General features: G+C 42.4%; 1 protein-coding gene across 2 annotated transcripts in view; it reads left to right on the top strand.

The window, feature by feature from the left end:
* The window catches only part of znf839 (zinc finger protein 839), a 56569-nt gene that overhangs the window by 31388 nt on the left and 3801 nt on the right, over positions 1-21380 (top strand). For both annotated transcript variants that reach the window (XM_041214416.1, XM_041214414.1), the window contains 2 exons: positions 2010-2147; positions 15697-15835. In XM_041214416.1, the coding sequence (XP_041070350.1) occupies positions 2010-2147; positions 15697-15835 (277 nt within the window). The remainder of the gene's footprint in view (positions 1-2009; positions 2148-15696; positions 15836-21380) is intronic.

The following is a 21380-nucleotide window of genomic DNA, read 5'->3' as shown; positions in this document are numbered from 1 at the left end:
TGGTTAAAGAGGCATCTAGGATATTTGTATTTATTAGCTGAGGCATAGAATACAGGAGTAGGGAGGTCATGCTGGAACTGTATAAAACACTGGTTAGGCCACAACTGGAGTACAGCATGCAGTTCTGGTCACCACATAATAGGAAGGATGTGGTTGCACTGGAGAGGATGCAGAGATTTATCAGGATGCTGCCTCTGCTGGAGGGTCTGAGTTATGAGGAAAGATGAGATAGGCTGGTGTTGTTTTCCTTGGAGCAGCAAAGGTTGAGAGGGGACATGATAGAGGTTACAAGATTAAGATTGAGGGGCATAGATAGGGTGGATAGGAAGGCACTTTTTCCATTGGTAGAGAGGTCAATAACCAGGGGGATAGATTTAAGGTAAGAGGTCGAAGGCTAAGAGGGGAGTTGAGAAATATTTTCACCCAGAGGGTGGTGGGAGTCTGGAATTCACTGCCTGAAAGTGTGGTTGAGTCAGAAACTCTCGTAACACTTAAGAAATACTTAGGTATTCACTGGCATTGCCATAGCTTCCAGGACTATGTGCCAAATGCTGGAAAATGGGATCAGTGTAGTCAGATCTTTGACCAGTGTGGACACCATGGCTGAATCCTTCTGTACTTTAAATGTCTGATTTATCTTTGCATTTCAGGATGATGCTGGAATAGTGAGCAGTTTTAGCAGACAAGAGCAAGACCAAATAGTGCTTTGTGGTCCAGCCATATCTGGTGGTGAATAACTAAACCAGTTGCCCGCTATATCCATCCTTTCAAGTCTGCATTCCTTGGATTAAGGGAGCAGATACGACGGTTATACTGGGTAGCAGCCAGATGAGCGAAAATAATGCCATTGTTGGATTAGGATATCAAAAGTGGAGGTGAGGGTGTCGTTCAGCAAACCCGTAACTGCAAAATATGGTGAACAGCGTGCCAAAGGCTAGACAGTTGAAAGTGCAGTTGTAGGTGAATTGGAGACTAGTTTTTAACCAGGGCCGGATACAGAAGGAGGTACGGTTAGGGTGCTTTCCCCTGCTTGTTTCTCAAAATTGTTCTCTTTTTCAAGATAGAATAACCTATCTATTCGCAGTGATCTTCCATTTTCCCTTTTATTCTGCATACAACGTTCTATGTAAACTGACTTCATTTTCACCCCAGTGCGTCCTGAAACCAGTCTGCCCTCAATCCATCTTATCTATACTTACAGCATATTCTGGTCTTTCAAGACTGATTTACAACCCCACTTCTTTTCCTTAGCATTAGTTCCTTAATCACCGTTGTTGGAAGTAACCAAAGATCCTGCAAGGATACACAAGCAGAGTACTGCAGATATTGGAAATCAGGAAAAAAAATAGAAAATGCTGGAAATACTCAACAGGTCTGGCAGCATGTCTGGGGAGAGAAAGAGTTAATATTTCAGGTCGTTAATTGTTTCTCTTCCCACAAACCCTGTCAAACTTGCTGAGTATTTCTAGCATTTTCTGTTTTGGTTCCGCGGGGATTTCTGTTACCACAGATTCATAACAGATACCAGTCTATCTGAGGATTTTAGATCTCACTGGTTACTTCATTGTTAAGGTTAAAATGTATCATCCAAGATAGGTGATAAAATGTAAACTTGGCAGACTCCTCTCTTCACTTAAGCTATCATGACAGTTACTTCATTCTTTACGCAAGTTTTGGTTGCCCTGTTAATCTCCTTCAGTGGTTTGGTATTCTAAGCTTTTTCACAAGGGTTCCAGCAACCCCAAATTACCATCTTTCTGCATTGAATCATATACCTGCTTAAAATTAGCAAAACTTAGCCAAATATACTTTACATGATTTCAATACTTTCTTTAAAGGTCTTCTATTTGCCACAGTACTCAATGGAAAAGAGACCACCTTTTTACTTCAAAATATTACCAGATTTTACGAGTAGTGAGTAAATAAGTATAGCATTGCAATAGTTTTTATGAAGTGAACAGGAGGAAATTATAGCTCATTGCTGTCTTTTTTCCCCATAAATGTTCCAGGTTGCTGAGTCATTAGGAATAACTGAGTATATGAACAAAGAAAACCAGCAAGATGCAAGCATGTCCCTGACCTACAGATTAGTAGCAGTGGATGACCAAAACCACCTAAATTCATCTGGAGAAAAGCATATCATGGAGGTATACAAAAATGAAACATCTAATGCACTACCGTGATATACATATTGGCTTCAGTCATCTAGATTAACTGCTTACTACTGTTACAGTATCAAACACTTCTCCATCATTAAATATTAACATAATGCTTAAATAAACAATGATTTAACATTGGAAAAACAGGAACTTTGGTTCAGTGAAACAGTAATTACAGTTGAAGGGGTTAGTGAGGGAAATGTTGCAAACCAATTATATTAAGGATTTTATAATCCCCTCTTTAAATGCATGTATGTTTTTCCTTTGGCTATTCATTACAAAAACAACAACAAAAAAATGACTTCAGTCTTTGTTCTATTCGGTCCTTAGCTGAGTGTTGTTGGAATTGCACTTATCCGAGCAAATGGGGAGCATTCCATCACACTCCTGACTTGAACCTTGTAGATGATGGACAGGCCTTGGTAAGTCAACAGATGAGTTACTCACTGCAGAGCATCCCAGTCTCTGACCTCTTTTAGTCACAGTATTTCTGTGGCTAGTTCAGTTAAGTTCCTGGTCAATGGTTGATCCACATCCCACCACCCCTCCCCCAGAATGGTGATGGTGAAGCATTCAACAATGGTAAAGTATTTGAATCTCAAGGGGAGCTGGTTACATTCTCTATTGTTGGAGATAGCATGAATGTTTCTTGCCACATATCAACCCAAGCCCATCCAAGTCTTGCCGCTAGAAGGCACGGAACTATTTCATTATCTGAGAAGTTGCAAAAGGACTTGAACAATGTGGTATTATTAATGAACATTCTCACTTCTGAAGTAACTTTTGGAGGATAGGTCATTAATGAAGCAGTTGAAGAGGGTTAGACATTCCAGGGAATGTGTCAGTATATGCCTGGCAGTATTTGTCCATATTTACAGGGATTGTCAGCGGAGTGTCAATGTATGTAGGGCTCCTGGGCTGTTTGTCCATATTTACAGGTGGTTCACGAGGAGTGGGTCAGTATTAACAGTGGTCTCCGGGGAGTATCATTATTTACAGGTCGCCCCGGAGAGTGTGTCAGTATTTTAAGCGGGGTCACCCGGGAATGTGTTAGTATTTATGGGGAGGTCGCCGGGGAGTGTGTTAGTATTTATGGGAAGGTCGCCGGGGAGTGTGTTAGTATTTATGGGGAGGTCCCCGGGGAGTGTGTTAGTATTTATGGGGAGGTCCCCGGGAATGTGTTAGTATTTATGGGGAGGTCCCCGGGGAGTGTGTTAGTATTTAAGGGGAGGTCCCCAGGGAGTGTGTTAGTATTTATGGGGAGGTCCCCAGGGAGTGTGTTAGTATTTATGGGGAGGTCCCCGGGGAGTGTGTCAGTATTTATGGGGAGGTCCCCGGGGAGTGTGTTAGTATTTATGGGGAGGTCCCCGGGGAGTGTGTCAGTATTTATGGGGAGGTCCCCGAGGAGTGTGTCAGTATTTATGGGGAGGTCCCCGGGGAGTGTGTCAGTATTTATGGGGAGGTCCCCGGGGAGTGTGTCAGTATTTATGGGGAGGTCCCCGGAGAGTGTGTCAGTATTTATGGGGAGGTCCCCGGAGAGTGTGTCAGTATTTATGGTGAGGTCCCCGGAGAGTGTGTCAGTATTTATGGTGAGGTCCCTGGGGAGTGTGTCAGTATTTACGGGGATGTCCACTGGGAATATGTCAGTATTACGTGGAGGTCCCCGGGGAGTGTGTCAGTAACTTTTTTTTATTCATTTATGGGATGTGGGCTTCGCTGACTAGGCCAGCATTTATTGCTCATCCCTATTTGCCTTTTGAGAAGTTGGTGGTGAACTGTCTTCTTGAACTGCTGCAGTCCATGTGGTGTGGGTACACCCACCGTGCTGTTAGGAAAGGGAGTTCCAGGTTTTTGACCCAGCAACAGTGAAGGAACGGCGATATATTTCCAAGTTTGGATGGTCAGTGACTTGGAGAGGAACTTCCAGGTGGTGGTGTACCCATGCATCTGCTGCCCTTGTCCTTCTAGATGTTAGTGGTCGTAGGTTTGGAAGGTGCTTTCGAAGGAGCCTTGGCAAATTCCTGCAGTGCATTTTGTAGATGGTACACACTGCTGCTGATATGCATTGGTGGTGGAGGGAGTGAATGTTTGTGGATGTGGTGCCAATCAAGCAGGCTGCTTTGTCAAGCTTCCTGAGTATTGTGAGATCTGCACTTGTCCAGGCAAGTAGGGAGTATTAGGAATGGGCAATAAATTCTGGTAAAAGCCACATCCTATGAATGGAAAAAAGAAAGGAATTTAAATAGGAGCAGGAGTCGGCCATTTTGCTCCTTGAACCTGCTCCGCAATTCAATAAGATAATGGCAACACTTCACTTTTCATAACTATCCATAACCCTTGATTCCGTAGTAGATCAAAAATCTGTTTAACTTGGCCTTGAATATGATCAATGAGCCAACCTCTACTGCTGTCTGGGTTAGAGAATTTTAAAGGTTAACAACCCTATGAGAGAAGAAATCCCTCCTCATTTTTGTCTTAAATGGGAGACCCTTTATACTGAAACTGTGCTGCTAGTTTGTGGAGACTTCCTCTTAGATCTATCCTGTCAAGCCCTCTCAGAATATTTTATATTTCAAAAAGATCACCTCTCTTTCTTCTAAACTCTAGTCTGATGAAGCCTAACCTGCTCAAGCTTTCCTCATCTGAAAAATCAACCTAGTATACCTTCTCTGAACTGCCTCCAATGCAAGTATATCTCCCCTTAAAATAGGAGACCCAAACTGTATGCAGTACTCTAGGTGTGGTCAACGTCCTGTACAACCGTAACAAGAGTTCCTTACTTTTATACTCCATTCCCCTTGCAATAAAGGGGCCAACATTCCATTTGCTTTCCTAATTACTTTCTGTACCTGATTGCTAGCTTTTTGTGATTCATAAACAAGGATATTCAGATCCCTCTTGTACCACAGCATTCTGTAGTCTCTCCCCATCTAAATAATATTCTGCTTTTCTATTTTTTCTTGTCATTGACTATCCTCAACTCGAGACTGATGTCTACTTGGTTGCAAGCTTCTGCCATGTGTCTTCATGTGACTGAACGGCCACTTCGTGATCCACAGATCTTTGGGCTCATGGGCAGAATGTCCCACAAAGTAGAGAGATCTGAAGTGTAGGATTTGCTTCCTTTTCTGCCATTGTTGTGCCTCATTATTAAGACATTGTGACTCAAAGTGTGATGCACTTGATGGACAAGTTGTTACCGTTTCAAAGATTGGTAGTAGGCTTCTCCCAGTCATTGAAGTGTGGCAGCATTGACATTAAAGAGAGCTTCGGTGTCATTTAAGCATTTTCTTTGCCCTCCCCTGGAACCTGGAGGGGGAGATGGTTTTTGGCCATCTGGACATAGTGTCCAGTCCGTTGAAGTTGATTTTGCAGGAGCTTTGCCTGAATGTTTATGGAACTAGCTTCAAAAAGGACTTGAGCGTTTGTTCGACATTCCTCCCATTAAATCCAGAGGATGCGGCGGAGGCATTGCTGATGGAATTTCTCTAGTGCCCTTACGTGTTGCTGATACACAATCTAGGTCTCACTGCAGTGCAGGAGTGTGGTGATGACAGCTGCTCTGTACACCAGGATTTTTGTTGACTTGCAGAGGTCTTTGTTGTCAAGCACTTGCTACTCTAGTTTGTTGAAGGCTGAGCTGGTGTTGAATCTCCTCATCAATGGTGGCCTTTTGAGAGAGGTGACTGCCAAGGTATGGGAAGTGCTGAATGTATTCGAGAGTGTCTCCTTTGACATATAGGGTGGTGGTCTATTTGGCTGACCAGATGTGGGTTGATATGAGTTTTATTTTGGCAACATTCAAGGACAAGATGAGTTGCTTTAATGCAGAATTGAAGACATTAAGAGTGGCTTGTAAATCTGGTGCAGAGTGGGCAACAACATTGCAATCATCTGCAAACTAGATCATGTATGTCTATGGTGGTCAGATTCGTTTTGAAACGGAGGCCACTGAGGATAATGAGTTTTCCATCCAGGTGTATCTGATATTGACATCAAAGGGCAGTTGATCTTTGAGGTGAATATCCACTTTCAGATAGATTGTAAATAGTACGGAGGTTTTCACGAAACCTTGGTTGGCCCTGGTTCAGATTTTGAAGGTGTCTGTTTTAGATGTCCAACTCAAGACTATTGCAGTCATATCATCATGAAGCAATTGCAGGATTGTGATGAAGTTTCTTGGACATGTAAGTCTTTGGAGCGCGATCCACAGAGCCTCATGATTTACTAAGTCCATTGCTATGGTCAGATCAATGAATGCAATGAAGAGTTCCTTCTCGACATTATCTTGGGTTTGTTTGACATCAAAGACCATGTTAGAAGCTCCTCTGGAAGGTGTAAAGCCACACTGTGTATCTGGGAGGATTTCCTCAGCTGTAGGAAGTAGGTAATTCAGGAGAATGCATACCAGGATTTTCCCTGCTATGGACAAGAGGAAAATACCTCACTAGTTTCCCCAGCATAATTTATCTCCTTTTTTTGAAGATTGTTATGATTGTCCCGTTTCTGGGGTTGGTGGTGGGGGAGTTCATTTTCTTCCCAAATCCATAGGATGAGTGCATGGATTCTTGATGTGAGCAAAAATCCGCCAGCTTTGAAGACCTCAGCTGGAATACCATTGAGGCCACAGGCTTTGTTATTCATGCATTTGATTGCTTGTTGCAGCTCTTCCATTGTTGGTTCACCCATGGTGAACCACAAGGTACTGAGGTATCCCTGGACAGTATCAGCTGCCATTGTGGAGTCATGGTTGAGGAATTGTTGAAAATGTTCTTTCCATCATTGACAGATGACATTGTCACCCTAAAGGAGAGAAACACCATCCTGTGAGCGATGGGGTTTTGTCCTTTTAACCTTGGCCTATAGGTGACCCTGGTGCCTTCAAAAAAGTTTTGCATGAAGTGATGGTCAGCATAGTTTTGGATTTCTCAGGCTTTCTCTTCCCACATGTCCTTTTATCTTCTGGATTTGTCTTTGGCCATCAGCCTTGAGATGTTGGAGTGCTGCCTTCCTGACTTGCAACCTTGGATTGCTCAGCCAGGCAATGAAGGCTGCTCATTTTATCTCACATTTCAGCATCGTTTACATCAAACCAGTGCTGCTTACGACAGTGTTCTAACCCAATTATCTAGCTGCAGGAGTCTAGTATAGCTGACTTTATATGATCCCACTGTTCTGGAATTGAGTTGGATGTGTGAAGATTTTCCAGATTGGTCGTGAGCTGCACTTGGAATTCCTGTCTTTTGTCGGGCTGCTTTAGGGCTGAAACATTGATTTTCTTCCTCTTGGACTTCTGGGCTTTGCAATTTCTTGATGCTTGGTAAATGTTCACCGATTTGAACAAGTCAATGACCTGCCCATCAGATATTAGCCTTCCACATGGATCGAATGATACAGGCATCCCTTAGATCTTTGACCTGAACAGTGACATAATCCAGGCAGTGCCAATGCTTTGAGCTAGGATGCCTCCATGTGGTTTTGTTTGTCCTTCTGCCAGAAGGGGGTGCCTGTTATAATGAGGCCTTGCTGAGCACACTTTGTCAGGAGGATGCTGTTTGCATTGGCTTTTCCACCCTGTTTTTGCCAATGGTTCAACTCCAGACATCAGAATCACAGCCAACTCTAGCATTAAAAGCCCCAGAAGGATGATTTCTCTTGGGATGGAATTGATGACTTCTTCAAGGTCAGAATGGAATTTTTTCTTAACATCTTTATTAGTGTCAAGGGTCGGGCCATAAGTACTGATGAGGGTGGCATATTGCTTACAGCTAAGCTGTAGATGAAGAAGTGTCATGAGTCCTTCATTCATACAACTGGAGTTCTGGCGGTTCACCCAAGATCCTTTACGGTTGGCGAAACCTACTCTATATACATGAGTGTCGCTGTCAGCCTTTTCTTTCCAGTTGAAGGTGTATCCCTTGCTTGTTCCTTCAGCTGCCTCTCCCCAGGAAAGTGGGTCTTAGTGAGGGTGGCGATGTCAATTTAGATTCTTGATCACTCATGTGATGCGATTGCAGTTCTTCCTTCTGAATGGTCATCTTGGGGTTATCTATGAATGTTCTAATGTTCCAAGTTGCAAAGTTTAGAGTTTTCTTCGTTTAATCACAAAATGGTGATTCCCCAGCCAGGAGAAAGTGGGACAATTTTTAGGGTGCCTTTTCTAGCCTCCTCCCCAGTTGGGGTGAGCAGTGTATTTTGAAGAGGGCTGCTCAGTTGCAGATGTTGCTGCCCAAAGACACCTCTGTGCCAACAGGTGTCCAATAACCTTCATGCATCTGTTGCCTCTGTGCAGGTTCTTGACTAAGGGACTCCCAGCCCTATACCAGTCACCAATTTTCCATCACCACAAGATTCGGCAAATAGACCCTGGTAGAACCTTGTGTGTGACTTTGTTTAACGTGGGGACATTGGGATGCTGTCGTTGTCCACACGATCTTGATGGGTTGGTGGTCAGATTTTAGCCGGGTTTTGGACAGCAATGATTAGGACCACCTTGCCAATTGAGCCTTCTGCCTCCTTGGCCGGTGAGATGCAAAATCGTCTTTTGTCTGTTCTGCCATTGAGGACTTTTTGGACGCTACTTTTCCTGTCTCCTCACGACCTTGCCACCTTGGGTGGCCCTATCAGGAGCAAGGAGCTCCGAATGGCATTGCACAAGCCTGTCCACTATGTCAAGGTGACGATCACAGAAGGCCCTATTCTTCCTACTCATGAGGATAACCACATTATACTTTGTGTCAAATTTTTGCCCGTTGAGTTAACCAATCTGTATCCCTTTGCAGACTCTGTGTCCTCTTGACAACTTCCTCCTACATATCTTTGTATTGTCAGCAAATTTGGCTGCAATACACCCTGTCCCTTCATCTAATATGGATTGTAAATAGTTGAGGCTCCAGCACTAATCCATGTGGTACTCACCTAGTTACAGTTTGCCAATGTGAAAATGATCCTTTTATCCTGACTCTGTTTCCTGTTAGTTAGCCGATTTTAATATTTTGTCCCCAACACCATGGGCTTGTCTCGAGCTGTAACCTTTTATGTGGCATCTTATTGAATGCCTTTTGGAAACCCAAATACGCCACATTGATTCGTTTCCCTTTATCCACCCTGCTTGTTACATCCTCAAAGACCTCTAATAAATTGTGAAACGCTATTTTCCTTTCTTAAAACAGTGTTGACTATTTGATTCTATGTTGATTTTCTAAATGTTACTATGTCCTTGAATATTGAATTCCAGTGTTTGCCCAATGATGGATGTTAGGCTAACTGTTAGTTTTCAGCTTTCTGTCTCCCTCCTTTCTTGAAAAGGGGCATTACATTTTCAGTTTTCCAATCTGCTGGAACCTTTCCAGAAGCTATGGAGATTTCAATCAATGCATCCTCTATCTCTCTAGCCACTTCCTTTAAGACCCTAGGATGCAGGCCATCAGGTCCAGGAGACTTGTCAGCCTTTAGTCCTATTAGTTTTCCTTGTACTTTTTCTCTAGTGATAAAACAAAGTCCCTCCCTCCCTTTTGCCCTTTTCCTTTCTACTGTTCTTACGATGCTTTTAGTGCACTCTACTATGAAAATAAATACAAAATACTTGTTCAAACTCTCTGCCCTTTCCTTGTTTCCCATTATAACTTCGAGTCTGATCCTGTAAGAGATGAATGCTTACTTTAGCTACTTACTTTTTTATGTACTTGTAGAAGCATTTATTGTTTGTTTTCATATTTCTTGCTATTTACCCTTATATATCGATTTCTCTTTTTTAGTCATCCTTTGCTAGTTTCAAAAATTTTCCAAATCTTCTCATCCACTACTTATCTTGCATGATTGTATGCCTTTTTTCTTAACTTGATGCCGTCCTTAAATGTCCAATCTCTGTTTCCAGCCGATGAATTAAAAATCAATATTTGATATAAGCACACCTTTGTAACATCTTCATCCCATCCCCATGTAGAATGAACTGTGAGAATCAGGAACATTTCATTTATCAGGTAGCAAATAATGAAAAGCCATGGACACACATCAGAATTGCAGAATTGTTATGGTGCAGAAGGAGGCCATTCGGCCCTTTGTGTCTGCACCTGTCCTCTGAATGAGCATAATGCCTTAGTGCCATTCTCCTGCCTTTTCCCTGTAACCCTTCACATTGTTTCTATTTAAATAATCATCAATACCCTCTTGAATACCTTGATTGATTCTGCCTGCACCACACTTTCAGGCAGTGCATTCCAGACCCAAACCACTCACTATGTGAAAAAGCTTTCTCATACTGCATTTGCTTCTTTTGCGAATCACTAAATCTGTGCCCTCTTGTTCTCGATCCTTTTATGAGTGAGAACAGTTTCTCCCTATCTACCCTGTCCAACCTGCTCATGATTTTGAACACCTCTATCAAATCTTCTCTTAGCCTTTTCCTCTTCATGGAAAACGGTCCCAACTTCTCCAATCCATCTTAATAACTGAAGTTTCTCATCCCTGGAACCACTTTTGTAAACCTGTTCTGCATTCTCTCCAATGTGCTCACATCCTTCCTAAAGTGTGTTGCCCAGAACTGTGTACACTGCTCCAGCTGAGGTCTAACTAGTGTCCTGTGGAAGTTCAGCATAACCTCCTTGTCTCTACGCCCCTATTAATAAAGCCTAGGATACTGTATGCTTTATTAACTGCTCTCTCCACCTCTCCTGCCATCTTTACTAACCCATGCATATATACACCCAGGTACCCCTGCTCTTGCACACCCTTTAGTGTTATACCCCTTATTTTATCTTGTCTCTCCATGTTCTTCCTACCAAAATGAATCACCTCACACTTCTCTGCATTGAACTTCATCTGCCACCTATCTGTCCACTCCGTCAACTTGTTTATGTCCTTTGGATGTTCTGCACTGTCCTCCTCAGTTTACAATACTTCCAAGTTTTGTATCATCTGCAAACCTTGAAATTGTCTGCTGCGCACCAAGATTTAGATTGTTAATATATATCAGGAAAAGTAAGGGTCCCAATACCGACCTCTGGGGAGCTCCACTACAAACCTTCCTCAAGCCCTGTTTCACATTACTCAGCCAATTTCGTATCCGCATTGCTACTGTCCTTTTTTATTCCATGAGCTATAACTTTTCTCACAAGCCTGTTGTATTGAATACGTTCATATACACTCACATCTCAATCTTACACTGTTATAGTTATATCTCTATTTAAGTTTCATAGAAGGGTGATTCTGTGCTGAGTTAAACTCTGGATAAAGCATCAGCTATCCAATTGTTTGTTCTTTAGGTGTTAAAGTTGCAAAAACACAGGCTTTGAGGTTCTGAATTTCTCAGGAGTCTGGCTTAGGGAAGGCATTGTTTCAGAACCTGGTGCTTTTTGTGGCCCCTGCTTCCTTTTTAAAAGATCCCTGTTAGATATCATCTAGTGGGGGGTGGGGGGGTGGGGGTGTGGGTTCTGTGTTAACCAACATCTGGTTTCAGTGCTCAAGTATGCCACAGCTAATAGCCATGTGGCTTCTGGTGAGCCCTGGGAGTAGTGAAGCACTACATTTGTCTCTGCAATCAAAGTAGTCAATTCCCATAAGCTGCTGGAGAGAACTGCTTGTACAATAGTCCTCCTTCAGGTGGCCTGGATACCAGACTGAAAATAAAATGGGTGATTTCCTACTGATTTTCCATCTTGGTTCTGTCTTTTAAAAGTTGGGGATTGATCTGAATTTCCCTCAATACTTCTCTTTTTTTCTCACACCTGCATCGGCGTAGTGTCTGTTCTATCTCACCCTAGCCTGTGAGGATCTCGCGTGCGCTTTCTTTGGAATTCTTGCTGTACTCTCCACTTTTCCAACTGTGTTTTTTCCGAGGCTAGCTGGCCTGTTTCTGATTCTATGCCTGTCTCTGGAACTTCCAAGTTCAGTTTCAAAATAGTTGGCCACAAATTTTAGGATTCTAGATTTCCATGCTTTTGGTCAGATTTTTATCTCTCAATGCCTCGCCATGCTCCTTAACTCTTCAATGGTTAGGCTTCTAAGCTGTGCAAAGTGACCTCTGTTCTCAGAATGTACTAGCTTCAAATGGGGACATTTTGTTATTATTCTAGCAGTGCAAAACACAAAAACTCAACTGATTAATTATAAGGATCAATTTGGCTCCCACTTACAATTTCTCCCGTTGGCTTGTGGATTTGAACCGTACAACAAGCCCCCAAATTTGTGTTATGACCAGGTGAGGAGGGCACAAATGACTCCCCTCTTCTCTCTCCTCATTTGACTGCAACAGGTTTATCTTTTTAAGCAAAGTTACACTTGCCAATTCATTGAACACCTTAACTGTTTACACACTGATCATAAATGAACCAATTGGACTGGCTTTCTTGAGTTTGTTGAAGAAGGAGGTTAGCTTTATTATATTTAAACTGATCTAAGTAAAATATTAAAGTATGCTGCTACCTCTGCACGTGCCCACACTTGAAATCAACACACATAAATAAGATTGAAAAGTAGGGGAGGATAGATTGGCCAAATTTGAGTCTATAAGAAATAAAAGAAGTTCATAGTTTGTAGCTTGGAGTCTACTGGCTTCACGCTGAATTTGATGGTCTTGGTGCTTGGGATTTATAGATGTAGATGCCGGAGTTGGTTGTTCTTCTGGAGACACAGCTGTGGAGTTGAGTTCTTTCTTTAAAATCTCTGTCTACTGCAGAATGGATACAAAGTCAAATCAGGGGATAGGGCCCAAACTTGTTGGTCTGAAGAAGAGTCATACGGACTCAAAACGTTAACTCTGGGGTTTTTTCCTCTCCATAGGTGCTGTTAGCCCTACTGAGTTTTTCCAGCATTTTCTGTTTTTGTTTCAGATTCTGCACCTTGATCTTTCAAACCAAAATAATTTCTCACTACTGTACTGATAGCTTCCTTTATTAAGGGAGTATGCCTGCTTCCTTTTCTTTTCTTCCTATCCTTTGAAAATGTCAAGCACCCTTGAATGTTCAGTTCCTAGCTTTGGTCACATTCCCCCTTTTGTTGCTTAATTGTCCAGCACCATTCATAACTGGATGTGGTGGGACTGCAGAGCTTTGCTTGTGGGATTAATTAACATTCTATAGCAAGCCACTACTGCTATTTAGCCTGCATGCAGTTCTATATTGTAGCTTCACCAGGTTGACACCTTATTTTGTGTATGCCTGGCGCTGCTCCTGGTATGCGCTTCTACATTCCTACTTGAACGAGGATTGATTCTCTGGCTTGATGATATTCGTAGGTGGTTTTATGCTAGGCTATGTGCTTACATATTATGTTGAAACATAATTCTGCTGTTGCTGATGCTCACAGCACCTCATTGGTGGCCAGTTTTGAGCTGCTAGGTTTGTTGTGAATCTGTCTCTTTTAGCATGGTGATAGTGCCACACAAAAAGTAGAGGGTGTCCTCAGTGTGAAAGCTGCACAAGAACTGTGCTGTGTGGTGGTCACTGCTGCCAATGCTGTTATGGATAGATGAACCTATGACAAGCAGATTGGTGAGGATGAGGTCAAATAGGTAGTTCCTTGTTGGTTATCTCAGCAGCTACTGCAGGCCTAGTCTGGGGGATCTGCCCTTTAGGATGGCCAGCTTGGTCAGTAAGCCACTCTTGTTGATGTGGCATTGAAGTCCTGCACCCAGAGTACATTATCTGCCCTTGCTATCTTTGGTGCTTCTTCCAAATTATGTTCAACGTGGAGTACCAATTTGTCAGTTGAAGGAGAGCGGTAGGTGGTAATCAGCAGGAGATTTCCTTGCCCATGTTTGACCTGATGCCATGAGGTGTCATGGGGTCTGCAATCAATGTTGAGGATTGCAAGGGGCACTTCCTCTTTCCCATAGCACTGCCACCTGCTGGTGGGACAGGCCATACAGGATGGTGATGAAGGAGTCAGGGACATTGACTGAAAAGTATATATGACTATGTGAAGCTGTAGCTCTCTCAATTTTGGCACAGGTTCCCAGATATTAGTCAGGAGGATTTTTTGAAGTGTTGGCTGGGCTGGATGTTCATTGCTTAATGCATGATGATCCATCTGGTTTTATTCTTCTTAGACTTTTTCGAAGCAATTTGATACAACTGAATGAAATGGCCTGACAAGACTGATAGCTGAGAATTAACCACATTGTTGTGGGTCTGGCATCAGACGTAAGTCAGACTCGTCAAGAATGACAGGTTTCCTTCTCTAAAGGACAATAGTGAATCTGATGGGTTGCAGACTTGACTATTCCAATGTCTCCTGCTGGTCTCTTATATTTTACCCTCTGGAAATTTGAACTCATCCAAAATTTTGCTGCCTAACTCTCTCTGTCCTATTTTCCTGTCATCCCTGATAATGCTGACCTTCATTGGCTCTCAGTGTAACTATGCCTCAATTTCAAAATCTTGTGCTTTTATTCAAATCCCTCCATGGCCTTGTCATATTTCTGTAACCTCCTACAATCCTCCAAGGACTCTGCATTCCTTTAACATTGGCCTCTTGTGCACTCCTGATTGATCTTGCTCCACCATTGTTGGCAGCAGCTTCATCTATCTTGTCACTAAGAACTGGAATTCCTTCCCTAAATATCTGCCTCTGTACCCCTGTTTCCTCCTTTTTTAGTGTCCTCAAAACCTACCTCTTTGATCAAGCTTTTGGTCACCTGTCCTTGTACGTCATTTTGCAGCTCAGTGTCAGATTTTGTCTGATGCTTTTGTGAAGCTCCGTGGAATCTTTCAACCTCTGCCCCATTTAAGCATTTAAGCCCTGCTTAAATTGGGCATGTCATTTGGGAAGGCTAAAGAAGAGCAAATGAATTATGCTGTAAATGTAAGACAATGCATACTGGAATACATGTGGAATGGTAACAATGCTAATGAGTATTCATTTACTAATTTTTAAAAATTATATTGGATCACTTGCTGGCACCATTCTGTCACTTTGGGCTCTTCTGAAAATGCTGATCAAGTGGCATGATGCTTCTCGATTCTTTGTTTACAAAAGACCAAATTTAAAATATTTTCCTACAATAGTGACTATCTTCCAAAAGTACTTGATTTGCTGTAAAGTGCCTTGGAATGTCACAATGATCGTGAAAGGTGCTCTCTAAATGCAAGTCTTTCCCTGTGCCGTTTTGGATGCCCTCTTACTTTCTTGTGATGCATTTCATTTGAATACAGAAGGATATCCATATTGATTTCCTTAATGTCAATATAAAGAAACATAATATTCATTTCTGATACATCAAGTTAAATGATTGTTGTGTGACAATAGCTAGTATTGTTTTTATTAAAATATTAATAGGAACAACGAAAGGCAATTTGCTTTTTGTACCACTTTTAGACTTTTAAAAGACTTGAGTTGTACAATGTTCTTAATAACAGGACTAAAATCTTTGTTTAATCTTGCCTACTCAGTAGAACAGTTTGGTTCAGTGTGCGCAGACATTAATTGGCACCATGAACAGCCTGTCTCGTGATGAACCTCATTTGAGAAATATGTTAAGAGAAACTTTCATTTTAATGAAATTTATTTCCTTTAAAATTGTATTTTTGCTCCTCTTCAGAGAGACTTTGGAACCTTATCCCCTTCATCAAAACGAATGAAAATAGATGACTCTATAGCAGGAACTGACAACAACTTCAACCAAAATGGAACAGAGATAGCTGGAGAAGTACAGCTACAAAGCTTAACTACTGAAGAAGGTAATGTAGTTTATATTGTCAGTTGTTTTACATTTCAATAGTCATTCTGGTGTATCCTACGGTAAGGCAAGTTGCGGTTGTGTTCCTGAAAATCGTGACTTCAAGTGAAACAACTTTAACTGAATCATAGGTTCCCACAGCAATAAAGCCAGAGTTGGATTCCTTTGGACATTTCCCGCCTGGAAGAAAACAATGTACAAGTTGAAATACTGTTTCATACATGTGCAGCACCCCTAGCTGAAATAACTTGCAAAGTAAAATACATCACTAAATTTAAAAGAAATACAATATACAAACGAAGTTCTTAAAAAAAATTGATGTGCTGCTCATCTCTGTTCACAGCATGTTTATATTGACCAGATTTGATCTAGTGGCATAAGTTGGTTAATGCAGTTAGCAGCTACCTTCACTGACCAACCTCTGCCACTAGATGGAGCCCAGGACTTAGTGCGAGTTCAGGAGCAAAGCCAGAAGCAGGAGTCGGGAGCTACTGAACAACAGTCCCCAAGGACTTGGGGTAAGAAGAGGCCAGGCAGCAAGGGTGTGGAGTGGAGGGGATTTGGTAAAGGGTGTGGAGGGGATTTGGTAAAGGGTGTGGAGGGGATTTGGTAAAGGGTGTGGAGGGGATTTGGTAAAGGGTGTGGAGGGGATTTGGTAAAGGGTGTGGAGGGGATTTGGTAAAGGGTGTGCAGGGGATTTGGTAAAGGTGGGGAAGAAGAGGCTATTAAGGCCAGGAGTCAATGGTTAGAGGGGGAAGAGGCAAGGTCAGGGGGAGAAGCAAGGCCAGGAGTCAGCAATGGGGGGCGGGAGGGACACAGAGGAGAGGCAAGGCTGGGCGTGGAAGGATGAGGTGCTGAGGGCGAGAGTGGAAGCCCTGCAGGGAAAGTCATGTGAACAGACAAGCCACAGAAGAGGAAGTCTGTGGCAAAAGACATTAAAGTGAAACTTGGAACATTAAACCAATATGCCAACACTTCTTTATTAAAACGTTAAAAAGAAACAACGTTAAGTGAGTTAATTTTAAGCAAGGACTTAACTGTATTGTCCTCTTACCTTCAGTTGATATAGGCAGAATATGAAGTCCAGCCCCTGCTGATGTATGTCTTGAGTACCAAGAACATGTGCCCCCTTTCCCAGAAATAGTTTTAGCATCTGGTCCTAACCATTTCATGGTTAATAACCTAGATGTGGATCATGATGAGCTAGTTTTCCTGAAACTCCAAAGTTCTGAACACTGATGCAGCTTCATATAGACATTATGAAGAAATGGAGCATAATTCTAGTAAATCTCACATAGTTGACCACCTAAGGGGCAATTAAAAGTGGTTAACTTAGTAAGTGCTAGGCCTGCTGTCATCACCCCTCTCTTCAAAGAAAAACTCACTCATGAAGACTCTATCCTTGAAATACCACCTCATCTCCACCCTCCCTTTCCTCTCAAGTTCTTGAATATGCTTTTGTCTCCCAAATTTGTACTCCACTTTCCAGGGACCATGTTTGAATTCCTCCAATCATCTTTCTGCCCCTGCCGCAATATTCAAAACAGGCCCTTATCAAAGTCACAAATGATATCCAATGTGAATGTGATCACGGTAAACTAATCCCTTCTTGTCCTTCTTGACTTGTCAGCAACCTTTTGATATGGATGACCACACCATCCTCCTCTAGTGCCTCTTCTCATCATCCAACTGGGTGGAACTGTACTCACCTGATTCTGTTCTTATCTATCCAGCTGTAGCCAGAGAATCACCTTCAGTGGCTTCTCTTCCCACTCCTGTTTTGTTACATATTTGGGGGATTTCAGGGGTTTCCTTTGCCCCTTCTTATTTCTCATCTACATGCTGCTCCTCCGTGATATCATCTGAGAACATTTGAGGTACACTGACAGCACCCAGTAGTACCTCACTACCACCACCTCTCTTCGGTCATTTCAAACCTCCAAATTATCAGCCTGCTTGTTCAACAACCAGTATTGGATGAGCTGAAATTTGTTCCAACTAAATATTGGGAAAAGCAAAGACCTTGCCTTTAATCTCAGCAACAAACTCAGGAATGCATTGCGGTGGGGTTTGGGTTGGGATCATTGCAGAAGGTATCAATGTCTAAGGAACAGACTCCAGCAAACTTTAAAAAAAATGTTAAATACTATTATAAAAATGTCGCACCTGTTTCAAAAAGTATTAAAATCATTTTTAAAAAGTTACCTGTCATTGAACTGAAGACTAACTTGAAGGGGTGAGTCTTCAGCTCATCTCAAGGGGCATGGCATCACTGGCAGTGTGCCATGTTGGAAGCTCTTGCATGCCTCAATGCCAGGCCTTACTGCAGGAAGAAGGGGAAGATTTTGCTGCAGCCTAGGCAAGTAACGGATTTATGTTTTTGGGCAGTCAGCAGTGAATGTTGCAGCTTTGCTACTCAGAAGAAATTGCAGGCTATTATTGTCAACATCTGTAGGATGATTTTATTTTAATCTCTCAAAAAGAAGAACCTTAGCCCTGGGACGTGAATACTTTATGTTTTGCACCATTGTCACCATCAAACATTTTCAGCTCAAATTAGATGCAGGACAAAGCGCCCATGCTCTGCAGAAATAATGGCTCAGATCTTCCAGTCAGTGGCAATGTTGTGTGCTTTGCTGCTGCCCACGAAGATCTCTGTGCCCTGACCTTTTTGTGCTCTTCCTGCCGGGACTTCCGATCTTGGCTGCGGCAAAATTTGGATCAGCGCAGACTTTCCTGGGAAAGACCAGGGAGCGCAGGAGGGATGGGTGAAGAGAGGACACTCACATTTTTATGACAGCTGCCCTATTCGTGTAAGTTTTTTAGGTCTCAAGTCTTTTAGTGGGTGTGCGGGCGAATGGGTAGTTGGATTAGTGGTGGGGGGTTTGTGGGTCAGGTTAGGGGTTAGCTGGGCCAGATCTGTTTGGTCAGATCACGGGGTGGGTGTGCCATGTCAGTTAGGTGTTGAGTGGTGGGGTCAGAGGGGTGGGTGGTCAGATTGGCAGGGTGGTCGGGGGGGCTATGTGTGGGGGTGGCAGGTTGAGCCACACCAGAGATTAAACTGTAACATTTCTGCCAAAGTATCCAGGTTATGGCGAATATCTAATTCATAATTCCTGTTTTAGAATATAACTTTTAGTCTTAGGAGGTTAAAGTGTTAAATGTAAGCCAAATGGAAAACTCTGATTGAGAAATTGAGAATAATCCTGAAGTGAATGCAATTCAAACAAGTATGAGTTTATTACACTTTTAAAAAGTTTGAGCCAAATTGACTTAAGGTTAACAGCTAGAAAGGTAAGAACATTAAATGGCGCGTGGGCTTACTTAGCTAAGCAATTGGAGACATGATGTTTGCAGTTATTTCAGTAAAAGATGAAGGATTCGGTTAGGGCACAGCCAACACGTAAGGCTGATTGATGTTTAGAAAAGCAGCTAAGAGACTGAGAGACAGTGTCAGCTTTGGGTCTTATGTAGCATGTAGCTCCTTAGAAGTCAAGAGATAAAGCCAGACCAGACCCTCGAGGGTGGGCTTGGCGGAAGCGAGCGAGAGCGGTCGGGAAGCTGATCACCGTCTGCGATCTGGGTCCACCCAGCATGAAACATGTGCTGCAGTGCTCAGTGCTGCTTGTGGGTGGTGGGAGGGGGAGGAAGGTGAGCAGGAAACGTTGCATGTGTGCGCAGGAAAAGCTACCTGAGGCACAGAGCTGCCTCGGAGATGAAGAGTTTTGAGAATTAAAAATAAAGAACTTTAAAGTGTTAAAAAACACGTCCACTCTGTCACATGAGCAGGGACTTGTTATTAATTAACAAAATGTTAATATTTTTATTTAATGTTTAATAGCTGTTAGAAACCTCATCCTGCCTGTGGATGAGGTTTCCTAAAAAAATCCAAAGGCCGCTTGGCCTTTTCACCTACCTGCCAACTGTAAGGTTGGACAGGCAGTGAAAAGTTCATTTAATTGGTACTTTATTGGTCTTAATAGGCCTGTTAATTGTTGGCGGGCGCACTGCTGACTCTCACATGCGCCCGCCCACCGAAATATAATGCGAGTGCACGATGACATCGGGATGCTTGCTCGACGTCATCACAAATCATTTTACGCTCATTCAGGTCAAGCGAGCACCCGCTCAACGAGTGCAAAATTCTGGCCCTTACAGTTGGCGGGCAGGCAAAAAGGCCAAGCGGCCTTTGGATTTTTTAGGAAACCTCATCCACGGGTGGGATGAAGTTTCCAACTGCTATTAAAAATTAAATAAAAATTTTAACATTTCACTTAAAACAAGTCCATGCTCATGTGACAAGAGTCACATGAGGGGACATGTTTGTTAACATTTTAAAATTTGCTAGATCTATTGTCCATGACGCAACCAATGATTGGGAGCTGGTATTCAATATAATATAAAATTGGTAAGGGGAAAAACGACTGGAAGATTTGTTTAGCTGGAAGCTAAAAGGAAGAAATCTCCAGTAATCCTCTCAATAAAAGCCAGTTAACCTTATTGCAGTTGGAGTCCTGGCAGTAATCAGCTTGGTTGCAGATTGAAACCTAACTGCAGGCTGCTGGAAATCAACAGAGTTTTCTGATGCTTTAAGCCACTTCACAGGAGCTGCAGGGAGGGCTGTGCTTGAGCTGTGAATTTGAGAGTCATGAGGGCAGTAAAGAAAAAAGTGGATGGTTGCTTAGCCAAAAACTGATGGCAGGACCTCCATGAACTCTTGCACCTTGGGGAATGACTGGAACACTGAAGAGAAATCAGTGGATTCTGGAGAGCTGTGATATAACATTGGTTTGGTCCCATAGAAGAAATGAATAAACCTTAAAGATTTTGTAAGAAAAGGAAATTCTTGGGGTTGGGTGGGGGGGTGGGGTTGGAGAGAAAAAGTAGAGGAGTTTATAGCACAAGTCTTTATAAGCTATAGTGTTAATAGTGCCTACATTATTTAATTCTTTTTGATATATAATAGAATCCTATTTAGTATGAAAACTTGTGGTGTAGTTCTGTCAGTTAATTGCTGTTTGGATTTCTTCTTTAAGCGTGAATGGTCCCTGACATTGTAACAGGGTAAGTAGCGCGTATCTAGCCCGAGTCTCCGAAACCGAGATCATCGTAAGAGAGATGTGCGTAGTGTTTGCAAGTTCAGACTTCCTGGGCAATTACGGTGCCTGTGCATGCATCAGGACTTTGGTTTAGCTGCAGGGAGGTCATATAACATTCAGGCCAATGTGTCTTAATCCCATTCTCAGAATCATATTACTAAATCAGTGTGACATAATTGCAACACCTAAAGGATAATTCCACTTTGATGTAAAAAAAAGGGTCAACCATACTAAGCATTTGTGCCTACTGGGAGCTGGATTGAGCAAGCTAAACTCATTACCTTTAGGACCTATGCACTTCAGGCTATGCTAGATTCTCCCAGAAGATAAAGAATAGTGTTATAAAACACTACTGTGTTTTCCTTTTATTTACTGTTTTTAAGAAATGTTCTACATTTTTAAAAATGTTAGAAATTAAAATTACTACTTAACCAAATCAGGAAAAAA

Source organism: Carcharodon carcharias, chromosome 20 (genome assembly GCF_017639515.1).
Source record: "Carcharodon carcharias isolate sCarCar2 chromosome 20, sCarCar2.pri, whole genome shotgun sequence".
Lineage (NCBI taxonomy): Eukaryota > Metazoa > Chordata > Chondrichthyes > Lamniformes > Lamnidae > Carcharodon > Carcharodon carcharias.
Note: the sequence above shows the minus strand (reverse complement) of the source record. Positions and strands in the feature narration are given on the sequence as shown.